General features: G+C 36.4%; 1 protein-coding gene across 3 annotated transcripts in view; it reads right to left on the reverse strand.

The window, feature by feature from the left end:
* LOC138694384 (CDK5 regulatory subunit-associated protein 2-like) overlaps positions 1-18,594 on the reverse strand; it is a 382,662-nt gene that overhangs the window by 80,575 nt on the left and 283,493 nt on the right. For all 3 annotated transcript variants that reach the window (XM_069818071.1, XM_069818072.1, XM_069818070.1), the window contains exons 7-8: positions 10,502-10,762; positions 5,126-5,797 (exon numbers count right to left, since the gene is read on the reverse strand). In XM_069818071.1, coding sequence (XP_069674172.1) covers positions 5,126-5,797; positions 10,502-10,762 — 933 coding nt within the window. The remainder of the gene's footprint in view (positions 1-5,125; positions 5,798-10,501; positions 10,763-18,594) is intronic.

Consider the following 18,594-nt stretch of genomic DNA (forward strand, 5'->3'; position numbering starts at 1 on the left):
CCTCACGAAGACAATCCCAAATTTCTGGTGTGTTACATATTCTCTGAAACCTGCCACAATTCGATTATGGAGAGTTTTCACAGCACCCACTGGAGACGAATATACCAAAGATTTTGAAGGTCCCACAAGTACAAATACAGTAGATTTATATCAGGTAAGCGTGGATACTAGGCAATTGGGCCACATATACTTATCCACCAACCAGAAAACCTTTGATTCAGGTACCTATGGATGATGCTGAAATGTGCAGGAACACCATCACGCATGAAATGCACTTCTTGACGAATGATTAGTCACATGTAGCTCAATTAATCAGGCATGTTAATTTTCAGGAAGTTTCTATAGGCTCTCCCTGTAAGTCTGTTTGCAAGTATAGTGTCCAAATAAATTAATTCCAAAAAATTCCGGCCTAAATGTTGAGAAAGGATCACTGCTGGTGATGTTTGGAAGAACTGCATGTGGATATCCATCTGTCCACATTGTTGTGATATGATGGAAGAATTGCATATGAATTTCCGTTTGTCCACAGATGCTGACTGTGAAAATTTTAGATCCCACCTCTTGTGAACAGAGGCAGCGAAGTTAGAATTTACACCACACTGCTGCATGGACCACTGACAGAACATTACTCGTAGAGGATAATTTTGTGGTCACAAGGCCTGTATACACTGCAGATGCTTAAAGAATACAGATGTTATTCTCCAGATAAATGAGTGACCAACATTTATTTGAATTAGTAGCCTTCATATTGCACTGATTCCAGGAGTCTCATTTGCAACATCCACAATTTTCTCCTCTATTTCATGAGTCGCAGATCTCAGTCATTCTGTCTTGATAGAAAGAGGTGCAAAATTCCCATATTCACAAAAGTGGTAATGAATAATTTACACATGCTTTCCTATCACACATCTTCATTCTGGGCACCATTCTTGGCACAAACAATGAGCCTCCACAGCATTGTCGTCTGCCAAATCATAAATATAATGCATATCCACTAGTTCCAGTCTACATTGTTTCGACAACTTTCAAGGGCAACACACAATTCTCCTCGGATTTGGAAAACCTTTGTACTGATGTTACTTACTGTATCATGTAATGACAAAAATCACCTGCAGGAGCTAAGGCATTTGGATTAACATTATTCAAAGTCCTCAAAGTAGGGTAATGGTTAGCACATCTGACCATGACACGAGCAGGCCCAGATTCAAATCCTGGTTGGGTTAATTTCCGGGGTTTTCCCTCAACCAATTGAAGCAGAATTGCTGGGTAACTTTCGGTGTTGGACCTCGGACTCATTTCACCATCATCCATACCATAGCCCAGGTTCAGTTCACAGTGCGATGTGCTGAACTTGTACAAGAGCGCAACCATTCGGCTACCCAATCATTCACAGGCTGCAGTGCAATCCTTTGGGTTCCATACAAGAGAGAGAAAAAATCATTCAATCCGAGAAATAGAGGTTACAAATATTAACACAATGCCATGAACAAAGCCGATTTTAACAAGAGTCTGCATTTAATTAGCTTCTTATGTTTTTGTGCTTAGGAAGCCTTAACCCAAATCAAGCATTTCCGGACTTATGTTGATATAAATTATTTGTAGTGTCCACACAAATGCACGCGCACGCACACATGCCTATACACACACTTTTATGGATATTAATTTACATAGGAAATGTAGTGGTGGTGGTGGTGGTGGTGGTGGTGGTGGTAGTGGTAGTGGTAGTAGTAGTAGTAGTAGTAGCAGCAGCAGTAGTAGTAATAGCAGTAGTAGTAGTAGCAGTAGTAGTAAAAGTAGTAGTAGTAGTAGTAGTAGTAGTAGTAGTAGTAGCAGCAGCAGCAGCTGAAGCAGCACTCATAGTAACAGTAGTAGTACCTAATGTCTAGGCACTTGGATGTTCTCCATTCACGTTTCACTTCCCTCACCATGATTTAGTTGTAGTGACGACTACAACTGCCTTGCAGCTTGCTTACACAAACTATGTATTTATGGACCACCAAAATGTGTCGTCTGCAAACTGTATCTAATATAATATTCCTATAAACAACAATCCCACAGAAACAGACAAATTAAAAATTCTTCACAGACAGTAAACAGTATATCATTAAACTACAATGGATACTTACACACTATGAAGTGCAAGATAACAAAAACGAATATCAAATGGCAAAGAAGGAGATTGAAATTTTACACCCACAACTCTCTGCTTAAGTATTCATAAATCAACAATTCCAAGATTAAGCATTTAAAGATTTTAACAAGCTACCAAGAACAATTAATCATGATCTGTACTCCTAACACAAACAGTTCCGGACATACCCCCACTGTGATGCAATAATAATGTTTTATTTGGTGACTGACTACATTTACCTTGCAGCTCATTAATAGAAATTATCTACAGTAAAGTTCTGCTCAACCGAAAGACTGACGTAAAAAATACATTCCATATTTTTTTGGACCATAACATACTGTATTTACCCGTATAATGGATGCCCCCGCATAATTAACGCATCCCAATTTTTCGCGTTAAAATAATAATAATAAATCCCTGCATGACAGACGCATTTCATTTTAAACAAAGATCATTTTAATAATATCGAAAGTCGCAATGCTTATGTTTAAATTCAAGTTTTTAAACAACAATGCACAGTACCACTGCAATCGTGATTGGTTCTTTATTTTACGCATGCAAAATATAGGTACTGTCCAATTAATAACGCAATCTTCTTAGGACATCTGCAGTGAATGAGGTAAGGCTAGTGTTAATAATAACAATAAAGTGTCTTGTCTTATTGTTGCTGTATTTTTTATTTTATTTTATTGGGTTATTTTACGACACTGTATCAACATCTCTGGTTACTTAGCGTCTGAATGAAATGGTGTTAATGCCAGTGAAATTAGTCTGGGGTCCAGCATCGAAAGTTACCCAGCATTTGCTCATATTGGATTGAGGAAAAACCCCAGAATAAAACCTCAACCAGGTAACTTGCCCTGACCGGGATTCGAACCTGGGCCACCTGGTTGTTGCTTTATTCAAAGTTACAAGTTACCATCTGTTTATACAACTGCTGCTAACTATCAATCATTTTATGTGCAATGCAACTGATATACAAAATAGTCACGGCCCATATACTCGTATTGTTACATATTGTATCGATTTCAGCATTCGAGTTAGCATAACTTTGATACTCCCCCCCCCCCCCCCCCACCTCCACTAAAATTTTTTCCTCACATAAAGGACGCGCTCTAGTTTTTGTTATAAAAATCGAAAAGAGAAAAAAGTGCCTCTATTATGAGAGTAAATATGGTAATATAAATTTTCTTAAAAATACTGTCCAAAATATAACCGTGTCTTATGTTCTGAAGGTCTGTCAATGCTCGACAATAAGACATTGACCACCCTGTTCTCACCCCACAGCAAGGCTACAAGTAAAGGTGAATGCACTTTAAAAAATGCAGTAGGTAGAAAAATTTGCTTTCACATCCTCAGTACACTTGTTTTAGTGTTCAGTAGTGACCAGTGGATGTATGTTGGTCCCATCAAGTAAAGTTTATCCTTGTTTACACTTTCTGCCCTACCTACCCGTACCACAAGAATTGTGGAACCAGATACATCTGAATGAGAGGTGACAACTGATTCCACATGTATTCATTTCTGTGATGCTGTATGTGTTTAGCAGTTGTTAGTGCACTACCGAAAATAGTACCATGGATTATCTGAAAAAACATGTTATCCAAAATGGTTGTACTCCTTTTAGTTCATATAAATGGGGTGCTATTATTTTTACGGATCTCCAAAATGTGTCACCGACACCATCATGAACACAGATCATCTGCAGAGATGCCCTGCCTCGAATATACAGAGACAAATCAGAACCATTGAGATATTAGGAATTGAGAAGGTGGAAGGAGAACATCAAAGTGTGTCTGGTCATTAAATACTAACATTACTACTACATTTCCTTTGTAATTTAATTCGTAAGTACAAAATATGAAGAAAATCTGTCCTACAATTTCGTATTGGTTTCATATAAAATACATATATGTACATATTTACTGTATATGCACAAAGTGCATATCAAAAGAAACTCTTACATTTTTATTTTAAATCGGAGATGGAAAAAACTAGACATTTATAAGACAAAAGAATTCTGATACAAAGCAGATATCCGCTCCTCCAAAAAAAGAAAAAAACCATGTATAAAAAGATTGAAACCTTTTTTGTTCATTTGTTATAATTCAGTTTGTATAGCTGTCTGATAAAAAATCCTTCTTGTGGTGTCTACTAGCTTAAAAGGAAGTAACATGAAAAGGAAACTGGAAGGAAATGCAAACAGTAAACACACAGATTTAGACTTCTGTATTGGCACTTGCTTCGTGAATGTAATACAAAATAATATCTACAATCAGTTGCACTTTATACAATATTTACGTGTTTTACAAAAAAATTACATTACACATATTTATAATGTGCGTCATAATATAATTTTGGAAAAGTTTCTTATTTTGTTCCTTATTTTATACAACTACATCTCATTGGTGCAACTGCATACTAGCCAAGTGCCATGTTATGTGCTATAACTAAAATATAATTCCCAGTGGTCTGACTTAGAGCTGAACATGAATATCATTCTTAGTTGTTAGGACTATAACAAATAATTATCATGCTGGTTAAGACTTCATACTGAATACTGATTATCACAAATAAAGCTCATTATTTTTAATAAAAGCATGCTTTGAAACAGTTATCTTTGGCATCAAAAATTAATCGAAATCATCCCAATATTTTGTCTTCACTTGCATGAAAATAAATTCATGTTATGTTATTCCAATGTTTCTCATGTGGATAAATATTAAATTTACATATTTCAATAAAGATGTTAGTCAGCGGTAATCCAAATAATGTCCTAGAAGCATCATTTTCTATAATAAAAATGTTTAAGCCGTGTGCCATAAACCATTCCCTAAAATGGAATAAAAAATTGCTGTGAAATTAACATAACAAAGCATAACGTACACTGAACTGAACAATCATGCACTTTTAATATTCAAGTACTAGTATAAAGACGAAGCAACAAAGCCACAGCATATAAAGCTCTGCATACAAACATAAAAGCGCTCATACCTCATTCTCCTCTTCTGTCATATCACGGACGTCTTCAAATGCACCAGGAATTCCCCCGCCACCTTGAACACGTGCTTGTGCCTGCAGTTGCCGAGCTTCCCAGTTTGCTTTGTTGTAGGCGTCTTGTAGTTCGTTCATTTTCGACAACAGATCACGAATATTACGATCCTTCTTTTTCACCTCTGATCTGAGCTGCTCCATTTCACGCCCCATATCTTTTGTTCGTTTCATGAAGCTTTTAATAGCCTGGCAAGCTTTAAGATGGTCTTCCTCAAGCTTTTTTGATTTACCTTCCTTATCCTTTATCTTCTTCTCAGCCTCCTGAAGCTTGGACTCAGCATCCTTCCATCCAGATTCTAACTGCTTCACTTTATCTTCTAAGTTCTTTGCTTCTTGTCGAGCAGCATCAAGTTGTGTTTTTACTTCTTGTTGACTCTCTTCTAATATCTTTAACTTCTCCTCCTTTTCTTTCAACTCCAACATACGTTTCCTTAAAGTCGAGTCATCTTCTGAAACTGGACGTGTTCGTCTTCCAGGAGAGGTCTTGTCATCAGATATACTTGACAGATTGCTGCTCCTTCGTCTTAAAGGTGAGAGTAAGTCAAGTTCTTGTTGCATTTGTTCTCGACTTCTGTTATTAATACGCTTCTGCTGAGCTTTTAATGTCTCAACCTGAAAAAATCAGATAAAAACAAAGCTGAGAACTTTCCAGTTCACACTTATGTTAAAAACGAAACATACACATTGAATCCATAATACATTAAATATAGACGTGTTCTTTTTATTCTCAATAAAATACCATGCTCTTTCACATGACATTTTGTCTTCATAACTGCAATTAATGTTATTAACAGGGCCCGAAAAATGTAGGAGCAAAAGATGTGTGTTATAGTATATTATGTTGAGAGGGAGTAAACATACTACATATTCCTTTACATAAACAGTAGTACAGTCTATACAGTGAGGGAATAATTGTTGAGCAGGCAATATATTTCAAGATCTGTAGCGCGGTTCATAAGAGCCTCTAGTTTTAATTTCTTCTCAGCATAGATATGTAATATTTATCAATCTTCTCAATGTATCCAGCTGTTTGCTGACAACATAAAGTCCACTATAGTCCACTGTGGTATATTCAGTTGTTGTTTTTCACGAGAAATGAGGGGTATTTTGATCTGTGTTCATTATAGATATCTGTTGCTAGTAGCCAGAGTTGGGGTGTAGTCAATATATAGGGGAGAGTCGGGTAGTATCGGACAGTGAGTTTCTTTCATCTACCACTCGATGATAGTACCTGATTGACATGGTTACGTTTCTGTGATGTCGCATAGAGAAACGTAACCATGTCATTCAGGTACTACCATATGGAGGTATATGAAAGAAATGCACTGTCCGATATTACCCGATGTCCGATACTACCCGACTCTCCCCTAATGCAGGGCTGTGTCTTTTGCAACTGATACTGATGATTTCAATTTACTCTTTTGTGGTTTAATATGTAATATTTAAACAGATAAGCAAAAACTTTCTGGTAGAAGCATGAGCAGTGTGGCATTCTTTGACTTAGAAAAAACTCCAGTCACTCAACTACTGTCCCTCATTGTACATGGAACATGAATCATGCATATGATATGTTTTAAAGTGAGTGGTGAAGTGCATAAAAATAGGTTCACTTTGTAATATTCACAATATAATAAATTAAGAACATAATTTGCAACTTACTGAAAGTAAAAAGAGTCAGCTATTATCAGTTAACAGCTGTATATATAGAAAAGACCCATTCAACATCTGCTGAAACAGCAGGTGAATATTTGAAAAAAGTATATTACTAGAATCAATATTTTCTACATCACTACCAAGGTGGTCTAGTGGCTAGACGCTGGAATTATAATCCTGCGGACCCAGGTTCGATCCCCAGCACAACCCAGATTTATTACTTGTATTGAGCAAGCCTGTGGCCCAGGTAACACAGACGTTTTCTCCAGAAGCTCCGGTTTCCTTGTGGCATCTCAACAAATCTCCATCATTTCATCTTCGGTGTAGCATAGACCAACCTCCTATGGCACATCCAGTAAATTGATCTACATAACTGGCTTCATTCAGGTGAATGACACCATTAGTTAAAAATATATCGAGTTTCGATGGAAGCAGGCCAAAATCCAAAACTTCGCTTACAGGGCCTATATTAATTTATTTACTTTTTATTTATTTATTATTTATATAATGAAAAGTGTTTAGCTAATTTTTATTCCAACTGCACTGTTACAATCAAATCATTGGGTCACTTTCTTACAGACTCAAAATAGTAATACCGGCAATAACAACAAAATAACAAATTATTATAATAGTCGTGATGGTGGTGATGATGATGATGATGATTAATAATAATAATAATAATAATAATAATAATAATAATAATAATAATAATAACAACATAATCAGAGCTCAGTTGGTAGAGCAGCTGGCTACGGACTGGAAGGTCCGGGGTTCGATCCCAGGTGGTGACAGGATTTTTTTCTCATTGCCAAACTTTCAGAACAGCCCTGAGGTTCACTCAGCCTCCTATAAAATTGAGTACCGGGTCTTTCCCGGGGGTAAAAGGCAGTCAGAGCGTGGTGCCGACCACACCACCTCATTCTAGTGCCATGGTCATGGAAAGCATGGGGCTCTACCTCCATGCCCCCCAAATGCCTTCATGGCATATTACAGGGATACCATTACCTTTACATAATCAGCTTAAGATTTTAATCAAGCTCTCCATCTCGTAATTACTGGATATGCTGGGAAAGGAACTCTGAGATGTATATTCCTAAATTTAGACACATGAACAGGAACAATAATCCATCCTTCAAATTTCATATTAGTCTTTTCCTTTAACAATTCTACGTCATAGAGTTTCCCATTGATTTTTTATTTATCTTCTTCACATAACTTTGCAAAGTGCCCTTTCGCTCTTGCCACCTTCATGAATGGGAGTAGTAGTTTCCTTTTACATCTGATGTCCTAGCTCAGGTCTTTTTCCACCATCATTACTATTCCTCACACTCTGTTTAAGTTCCATAATATTTTTTCTCTGGTTATTATGTTTAAGATTCTTATTACAATAGTCTACGTTAAGATTAATTTTTTGGTCCTACAGAATATATATGTTATGGTAACAATGATTGTTAGAGGAGAAAAATTCACTCTGGCATCGGGGATCGAACCTGGATCCTTAGTTCTACGTACCAAGTGCTCTAACCATTGAGCTACGTCGAAGTTCAATCCACAGCACTGGATCGAATCTCCCTCCTCTAGTGTTTTCCCTATGTGGCCTTACTCCATGTTACATATATGTTAACATATTTTATGTTAAGTCAACTGTCATGATATAAAGAGCACACACAATTCAGTGACTTGGTGGCCAGGATCCCAAAGTATATATATGCACTGTTGGGCGAAGAATCTACGTTAAGATTAATTTCTTGGTCCTCCAGAATATATCTGTTATGGTAACAATGATTGTTAAGAGAAAAAATTCGCTCCAGCACTGGGGATCGAACCAGAGGCCTTGGTTCTATGTATCAAGTGCTCTAATCACTGAGCTACGCCGAAGTTCAATCCACAGCACGGAATCGAATCTCCCTCCTCTAGTGTTTTCCCTATGTGGTCTTACTCCATGTTCGATATATATGTTGACTATATTAAATCAACTGTCATGATACAAGGAGCACACTAAATTGAGTGACTTGGTAGCCAGGATTCCACTGCTGGGCGAAGAATCTACGGGAAGATTACTTTTTTGGTCCTATAGAATATATCTGTTACGGTAACAATGATTGTTAGAGGAGAAAAATTTGCTCCAGCACTGGGGATCGAACCTGGGTCCTTGGTTCTATGTACCAAGCACTCTAACCACTGAACTACGCCGAATTTTTCTCCTCTGACTGCCTTTCACTACCAAGACCTGCTAATCAATTTGACAGGAGGCTGAGTGAACCTCAAGGCCATTTGACAATGGCAATGAGAAAAATCCTGCTGCCACCCGGGACTGAACAAAGGACCTTCCAGTCCATAGAACCGTAGCCATATTGTTGCTATATTTTCTGAGTCCTAATTATAGAAACTGAATACGGGGGTTCTTTTCCAAAATTATCTAGTTTCACAGACCAACAGAAAGAGATAATAAAGAAAGAGAAACAAATGTAGCCATTGGTGAGTTTGCTCCTGTGTGGTTACTGGAAACAAGATTAGCCCAATGCAACGCTAAAGTCCTTCAGGTTGAAGGTTAAGAATACGGTTTTGACATCACCCCATATCTCACTCTCTTTTCCCCTCTCCCTCCAAGAAATGAGACAGAGAATTAAAAAAGAATTGGTCAGAGAGGTAATCGACTGTAACTTGAAGTATACTCCCTACAGATCTCTGCAATCAGATAGAACACTTAGATGTCTAGATCAGGGATGTTAAAGATCCTATATAGCGTGCTCATACTACAAGTAATACAAAATCAACAAGATTCACTTTTCATCAAGATAGCTAAAGTACAATCATCGCTCTTAAGGAAATGTTGTGCTGGTTCTCGAGAACACATAGTGCAGGCACTTCCACATCCCTGCCAATTGGATATAGCTCGCGCAAGGAACGATTACCGAAAAGCAGTGGTGGCGTTACTATCTGTTTTGATGTGTGTATGTAGGCACATTGAGGGAGCGAGAGATGTGGGCCGATGGAAGTATGGTCTCTTCCAAGAAGATGAACAGATGGGGACATCGCCTGTGGAAATGAAGAGCACAGCAAGAGAAAAATTCGAAGCAAATTAAACACGCAACATTATGTTTACAAATAAAATAATGATACTCTGAGAGGGAAATGCTCCATCACTACATATAATAAAATTAACGTACTTGGAACAAGACATGTATTCACATGCAGTGGAACTGAAACTAAAACTGTAATGTAACTATCACAATGCAAGACTGATTCTATCGATGTCGTTTCTCTTCCAACTGTACTCTTGAATATCATTCAAGTTATCTCGTGACCTTTCCTATCGCCCACTCTTCCTTATCAAATTGTTTTGTTCGCATTCCTGTCATCGGTAATCCCTGCTTGCCAGACCTATAACTACAGTTCACAAAAGAAATGACTGAAATACACGTCAAATCAGAGCTTGTAATGGAGAAGGGGACGTGTAAAATTAAATTTAATTGATACTGTGTTCAATTTAAACTTCATTCTCCATACAAAATCTGGATGGAAATGAAAATTAAATATAAAGAGAGAATGTTAACTTTGATATAGTGACATATAAATTTTGGAAGTTATCCGTCTTCCCTTGGGGTAGGTTCTGAAAAAAAAGGAGGAATTCAGTTTTCACTGCATATAAATAATGCTCACCTCTTCCCGAAGTCTGTTGGCCTCATGCACTGATGCATCCAGTTTGGCTTCCAAGTTGCGAGCATTGGCTTTTGCCTTTGCCAGTCGACCTTCTAGATCTGCAATAGACGAATCACGAGCTGCAAGTGACGACCTCAAAGTCTCTATCTGCCGCTGCTTCTCATCCAGAGTTATCTGAATCTCCACCAGGACTTTGTTCTGTTGTTCTATCTGACTTTGTTTTTCTTCAATAATACGATCTCGTTCACACAGCTCTTGTACCTGCAAATCAAATGAACACACTCTTCTACACATGGCATTACTTTGTGAAGACACTGAATGAAAGAGTAACAATTTAGAAAAAAAAAAAAAAGGGTGGGGTAAGTAACAACCACACTTTTTATACTTTCAAGCTTATTAGTTTCGACAATCGACACAAGTATCAGGAAAAATGTAAAGAAATCCCAGTTTTGAACTGTATTTAAAGGGCTTTTTCTTCAAGAGTGTACACAAATACAAATTCGGGATTGAGCAATTTCCATTTAATGTAGGAGCAATGACTGTGGCACAAGTACTGATGAAGTTAATGGAAGACTATAGTGTCTTTACAGTTGCATACCTTAAAGATCCGTGTTTCCCAATAAGAAATGTAGAGTGAGACAGGTTTTTCTTTCTAAAAGCCAAATTAACTATTGTATAGAAAATACTTTTATGTGCATGTATTTTGACAGTCTGATGACAGCATGTTATTTTGCTGTACTTACAGAACATCCATGCTTTTTATGCTATTGTGGTTCATATCCAACTGTCAAAAATCACCTTAACTTTTGTTTCGTGAAGTATCCACATCGTTTACAGCATAACACAGACGATTTTTTTCTCCACAAAATAACCCCATAGTTATGACTATACAGCACAGAATATTTACATGAAGATGAAGTATAGCCAACCAGTGTGTTAGGCAGCATTGTCAATTGGACACGCAGAAAGGTGGACTAATTTACATTATTATTATTATTATTATTATTATTATTATCATCATCATCATCATTATTATTGCTACATATCTTATAGTACAATTATTATATGAAGGCTTCTTACAAAAGTCCAAGTACATCAAACATCAGTCAGTTCCTTTTATTACGAACAACGTATATTTATAGTTATGGCAATTTTAATACAGTAAAACTTCATTTATACATTTTATGGGAGGTCTGAAGAAAAAAACGTATGTGAGAAATACATATAACAGAAATGGTATTTAATTACATCTGAAATAGCATTAATAATATAACATGTGATTTAAAAAAAAAACGACGGAGAACAAGAAGAAGAAAGAAAAAAGAAAAAGTCAGTTACAAACACATTTCCTCTCTCTTCCACTCACTGGAATTCAAAAACCAATCAGCAACCTTCTCGTCATATCAGGTTGAGTCTAGTGTCAAAATATTTTCAGTTTGGAGGGATGTTGAGGTAGTTGCATTCAGTGTGGTCACAGCTTTGGCCCTGAATTCTCTTTGTTTAAAATGTTTCATTTCTTCTTCCTCTACACCTACATCTCTCCTCTCTCTCGAGTGATTTTCCCACTGGCACATAACCAATTTATTGAAGCTGCACATATGGAGACAAGAATGGGCAGCTTCAACTTTCCAGGAATTTCTAGGCCGGCCACATCTTAATAATAAACACATATTGTACCATATTTACATGATAATAATACGCATCTTTTTTTGGTAAAACGTCATCATGAAAACTGGCGTATTATATTCGCACTCAAAAACTCACTCAGACTCCAACAAATTAAAATTACACTCTATTTATGCTACGAGATATGGTGGAAAACAACTGACAGAAATGGCCACAATGAATTCGTCGTTCTCGTCTTTTGCGCACTTTTCATTCATACTTTCTTGTCTATTTTTGACAACAATCACTTACTTACTTACTGGCTTTTAAGGAACCCGGAGATTCATTGCTGCCCTCACATAAGCCAGCCATTGGTCCCTATCCTCAGCAAGACCAATCCAGTCTCTACCATCACATCCCACTTCTCTCAAATCGAGTAGTAGGGTTTAAGAAGATCTACTATGGCTATTTGTACCCTTATCTAAAATTCTTAATATAACAAAGACATAAATAATATAATAATCAGAGTGCTAAAAGAACTAAAAAGCGTTGTCATGGTAAAACGAGGCACACAAATGCAGTATACATCAGGTGATTTCTACACAATCATAAAAGTGAGCAATTCTACGACCCTAGGTGGTATTCAAAACGAACCAATAAACCAATAAAACTAAGGCCACCAGAGATAAATTGTGAATCATATTTTAAAAACAATAAAATTTTATAAAATATTCGGATGTATAAAGTCCGAAATGTCAACAATGTAAAATCAAATAAAAAACAAATGTAACCTCCGGATGTAAAGGGTCTGGAGGATAAGTAAAAACAGGTCAATAAAAACTAAATCACCTTATCCAATCCTGTAGTCGATAAAAATTTTAGAACTGCATTTGTACATTTAAAATCATTTCCAAGAGCATCACGTAGTGTCGGCCGAATTCCATATTGCTGGCGGACACGGTCATATTTTCTGCAGTGCAATAGAAAATGTTCCACCGTAAGTGGAACACGGCACATATCACACTCCGGCTGAGGTTCTACGTCTCGGCCTCCCCAAAGGTCTTTTTCCCTCCGGCTGCCCAACTAACACTCTATATGCATTTCTGGATTCGCCTATATGTGCTACATCCCCTGCCCATCTCAAACATCTGGATTTAATGTTCCTAATTATGTCAGGTGAAGAATATACAATGCGTGCAGTTCTGTGTTGTGTAACTTTCTCTATTCTCCTGTAACTTCATCCCTCTTAGCCCCAGATATTTTCCTAAGAACCTTATTTCCAAACACCCTTAATGTTCCTCTCTCAAAGTGAGAGTCCAAGTTTCACAACCATAAAGAACAACCGGTAATATAATAGTTTTATAAATTCTAACTTTCAGATTTTTTGACAACAGACTGGATGATAAAAGCTTCTCAACCGAATAATAACAGGCATTTCCCATATTTATTCTATGTTTAATTTCCTCCCGAGTATCATTTATATTTGTTACTGTTGCTCCCAGGTATTTGAATTTTTCCACCTCTTTAAAAGATAAATTTCCAATTTTTATATTTCCATTTCGTACAATATTCTCGTCACGAGACATAATCATATACTTTGTCTTTTCGGGATTTACTTCCAAACCTATCTCTTTACTTGCTTCAAGTAAAATTCCGTGTTTTCCCTAATCGTTTGTGGATATTCTCCTAATATATTCACGTCATCTGCATAGACAAGCAGCTGATGTAACCCGTTCAATTCCAAACCCTCTCTGTTACCCTGGACTTTCCTACTGGCATACTCTAGAGCAAAGTTAAAAAGTAAAGGTGATAGTGCATCTCCTTGCTTTAGCCCACAGTGAATTGGAAACGCATCTGACAGAAATTGACCTATACGAACTCTGCTGTTTCATTGAGACACATTTTAATTAATCAAACTAGTTTCTTGGGAATACCAAATTCAATAAGAATATCATATAAAACTTCTCTCTTAACCAAGTCATATGCCTTTTTGAATAACTGATGCACTGTACCCTTATACTCCCATTTTTTCTCCATTCTGTCAAATACAAAATATCTGATCAATAGTTGATCTATTACGCCTAAAACCACACTGATGATCCCCAATAATTTCATCTACATATGGAGTTAATCTTCTCAAAAGAATATTGGACAAAATTTTGTATGACGTCAACAAAAGTGATATTCCCCGAAAGTTACTAGTTAGTCTTGTCCCCCTTCTTAAAGATAGGTACGGTTATGGATTCCTTCCATTGTTATGGTACAATTTCCTTTTCCCAAATAGCAAGTACAAGCTTATAAATTTCGTTAGATAATGCACTTCCACCCTCTTGTATTAATTCTGCTGAAATTTGATCGATACCTGGAGACATATAATTTTTCAGATTTTCTATTGCAATTTCGACTTCAGAAAGTATGGGTTCAGGTATAAATGGTTCAACAGTTTGTATTTAATTTTCGTCCTGATCATTTCTATTTGGCCTATGTACATTTTTAGTAGTTGTCCAAAATAAGTTTTCCATCTGTTCAGGATTGAATGAGAGTCTGCAAGCAAGTCACCATTCTCATCCTTGATCACGTTTACCCTTGCCTGATATCCATTCTTGAATTCCTTTATGCTCTTATATAAATCTCTAATGTTTTTATTTTTACTATTTGTTTCTACCTCATTCAGTTTTTCCCTCAAGTAATATCTCTCTTTATTCTTAAGTGTACGATTTGCTTCCTATATTTTATTGAAATAATTATCTCTATTCGCCTCAACTGGATTCTGCAAGAATTTCAATTTTGCCAGTTTCCTTCTTTCTACTACCATGCAACAATCTTCATCAAAACCACGGTTTCCTTTTCTTAGTTTCATAATAACCTATACTCTGTTCAGCTGCAATTTTGATATTATCTCGAATATTTACCCACACACTATTAACATCTAACTCTTCCTCAACTTCGTTGGAACTTGCTAATACGGCAAACCTATTTGAAATTTCGACCTGATAATGTTGCTTAGTTTCCTCGTTCTTTAAATTCGGAATATTGAATCTTCTAATATTAACTTGTTGCTCTACTCGCTTGGCTACTGATAGTCTCTTAGTTCTCCAATTACCAAATAATGGTCAGAATTACAATCTGCCCCCCCTGAACGTTGTTGTTGGTGTTATCTAATGCCGGGCTTTGGCAACGAAGCCATTAGCGTTCTTGCTCTCCAATATTTCTCTGTGGTGGATCCTGAAAGTTCGAATGTCTACTATACTAGTATGTCTTCTTTTATCTATCAAGATGTGATCTATCTGGTTATGTGTCAATCCATCTGGAGAAGTCCAAGTATATTTATGTATGTCCTTATGGGGGAATGTTGTACTTTTGACAATTAAATTTTTTGATGTGGCAAAGCTGATTAGCCTAACTCCATTATCATTACTAGTTATGTGTAGGCTCTTTTCCAATAGTAGGTTTAAAAATATCCTCCTGTCCTACTTTAGCATTGAAATCTCTCAATAAAATTTTCACGCGATATCTAGGTAACTAATGAAAAGAATAATAGTTTTAACTACTAGAATGACTTAATAATATTTTTTCTTTTATTTTGAGATTTTATGAATATAACTCTCAACAGTTGCGCATCCTTAATTAAACCAAAAGAATTTACCAATAACACTGATCAACAGTGATTTTTGTTAAATGTAATATTTCTGTTGTTTATGTAGATTCATCTGTCGATTCCAAAAATGAAGTCAGAATTTTTATATCGCCCACCATTTTTTTGTAATTTTAGAAAACGATTTACTATTTATTTTTATCACTATATACAGTCTCTAACATGCTAATGGACAAGTTTCTTAACCAGTTTTCTTTTGTTCTAAAGTGTGGTAAAAGTATCTTATAAAGTGAAACATACTTCGAAATATTGTGTAAATCATATAAACAATTCTTGTTACATTTGTGGTTAGTTAATTTTGAAAGCACACAGTTAATCAATTAAATATTTTGATCACTAGTTTAAAGACAATTAGTTTTCCTGCTTATTACCTGCTTTCCCTCTATACAGGTACAATGACCTGGTGTCATACAGGGATGTTACCCATACAATATATTACCAGTATACAAAATTTACTTTTCCACATTAATTTCATTACAACGTAATTAAACATTTCTAGGGAGAAGAAAAGAAATTTTTGTAGAACATTACACACGATAGCTGAAACAGCAGAGCTGTGGAAATGAAAATAAAAAGTTATAGAAATAAATAGCTTCAACCCATGAACAACCAAAGCATTTATGCATTAATTTATTTCATTTTAATTTAGTGTTCTGCCCAAAGTCAGGTCTTTCGCTGCAAACCCAGAATTCTTCAAACTTTCCTATTTTCTGTCTTCCTCTTTGTCTCCTCATATGATCCATATATCTTAATGTCGTCTATCATCTGATATCTTCTTCTGCCCTGAACTCTTCTCCCGTTCACCATTTCTTTCAGTGCATCCTTCAGGAGACAGTTTCTTCTTAGCCAGTGACCCAACTAATTCTTTTTCCTCTTCTTGATCAGTTTCAGCATCATTCTTTCTTCGCCCAATCTTCCCACCACATCATCATTTCTTATTCTGTCTGTTTACTTCACACATTCCATTCTTCTCCATATCCACATTTCAAATGCTTCTAGTCGCTTCTCTTCACTTCGTCGTAATGTCCATGTTTCTGCCCCATACAATGTCACACTCCTTACAAAACACTTCACTATGATAGTATCTTCCTTAGTTCTTTCTCCAGATGTCCGCAAAAGATGCTCCTCTTTCTATTAAAAGCTTCCTTGGGCATTGCTATTCCTTCTTTTGACTTCTTGGCAGCAGCTCATATTACTTTTTATCGTACACCTCAAGTATCTGAAGCTGTCCACTTGCTCTACTGCCTCATTTAGAATTCGTAAGTTTACCTTCTTTATTTTTCTTCCTATGACCATGGTCTTTGTCTTGTTTGCATTTATCTTCATCCCATACTGCTCACAGCTGACATTTAGCTCCTGTAGCATATTCCTTAATATCACCTCCTCCTCTGCTAACAAAGCCATATCATCAGCAAATCTTATGTACTTTATTCTTCTTCCTCCTACTATCACTCCTCACATGTTCTGAAAACAGTTCTTTACTAAATCCTCCTAGTAAATGTTGAACAGGGTAGGTGATAAAGGACATCTTTGACGTACTCCTCTCCCTATTTCTCTTCCTTATGACATTTCTTCTTCTATCCTGATTTTGACTCGTTTCATATATAGGTTACTGAACAGACTCCTGTCTCACCAATCCAAACCTATTTTCTTTAGGATCCCCATCAGTTTATTCCAATCCACTCTGTCAAAAGCTTTTTCTAGATCCACAAATACTACGTACAGTTCTTAATTCTTCTCTAGGTATCTTTCGTCAATTGTTCTTACCAGTCCAATTGCATCTCTCGTATTTTTTCCCTTCCTGAAGCCAAACTGCTCTTCTTCCAACTGTTTTTCCATGTTAGAATATATATAGTTGGCCTGGGTAGCGTAGTCGGTATAGCGCTGGCCTTCTGTGCTCGAGGTTGCAGGTTCGATCCTGGCCCAGGTCGATAGCATTTAGGTGTGTTTAAATGCGACAGGCTCATGTCAGTAGATTTACTGGCATTTAAAACAACTCCTGCGGGACAAAATTCTGGCACACCGGTGATACTGATATAACCTCTGCAGTTGCGAGCATTGTTAAATAAACCATATACTTTTTTCTTTCTTAGAATATAAACATTGATTCAGTATTCGTAAGAGAATCTTTGCCGAGTAAGATATCAGGCTAATAGTTCTGAACTTCTTACATTTCTTAGCATTATTTTTCTTCAGAATCAACACGGTCTCCGTAAAATTTTCAGGTCATTCGCCTTTTTCATACATTTCGTTGCATAATAATAGAATTTCCTTCTTGTCTTCATCCAAGCATTTCACTAATTCAATAGGGATTTCATCAATTCCTGCTGCTTTCTCATTCTTCATTTCTTTAAACGCTAGTTCAACTTCTCTCATTAAAATAGAAAATCCTTCTTCTATAGATAATTCATTTGGACGATTCCTTGTCTCATATAACTCTTCTACATATTTCTTCCATCTGTTTAGTATTCCTTGTTTGTCCGTTATTTAATTTCTGATGTCGTCCTCTATCAACCACATGGTTGATAGAAGTCCAAACATTTTACCTCGCGGTACATTAAATTGTATCTTCCTTTTCTCTCTAGATCCTGTATTTCTTCACATTTCTCTTTTATCCAGTCTTCTTTTGCCTTATCAGTTTCTCTTCTTACTTCGTTGTTTAGTTTCCTGTAGTTTCTTCTGCCTTCTTCTGTGTTGATGTTTTTCCATTTTCTCCTTTCCTCCATATTCTCCAACATTTTTCCTGTGGCCCAAGGTTTCTTAATTTTCACACCTTCTGTGTATCCTATTATTTCTTCTGCTTTGTCTGTGTATAGCTTTTTAAACGAGTCCA

This window comes from Periplaneta americana, chromosome 2 (assembly GCF_040183065.1).
Source record: "Periplaneta americana isolate PAMFEO1 chromosome 2, P.americana_PAMFEO1_priV1, whole genome shotgun sequence".
Taxonomy (NCBI): domain Eukaryota; kingdom Metazoa; phylum Arthropoda; class Insecta; order Blattodea; family Blattidae; genus Periplaneta; species Periplaneta americana.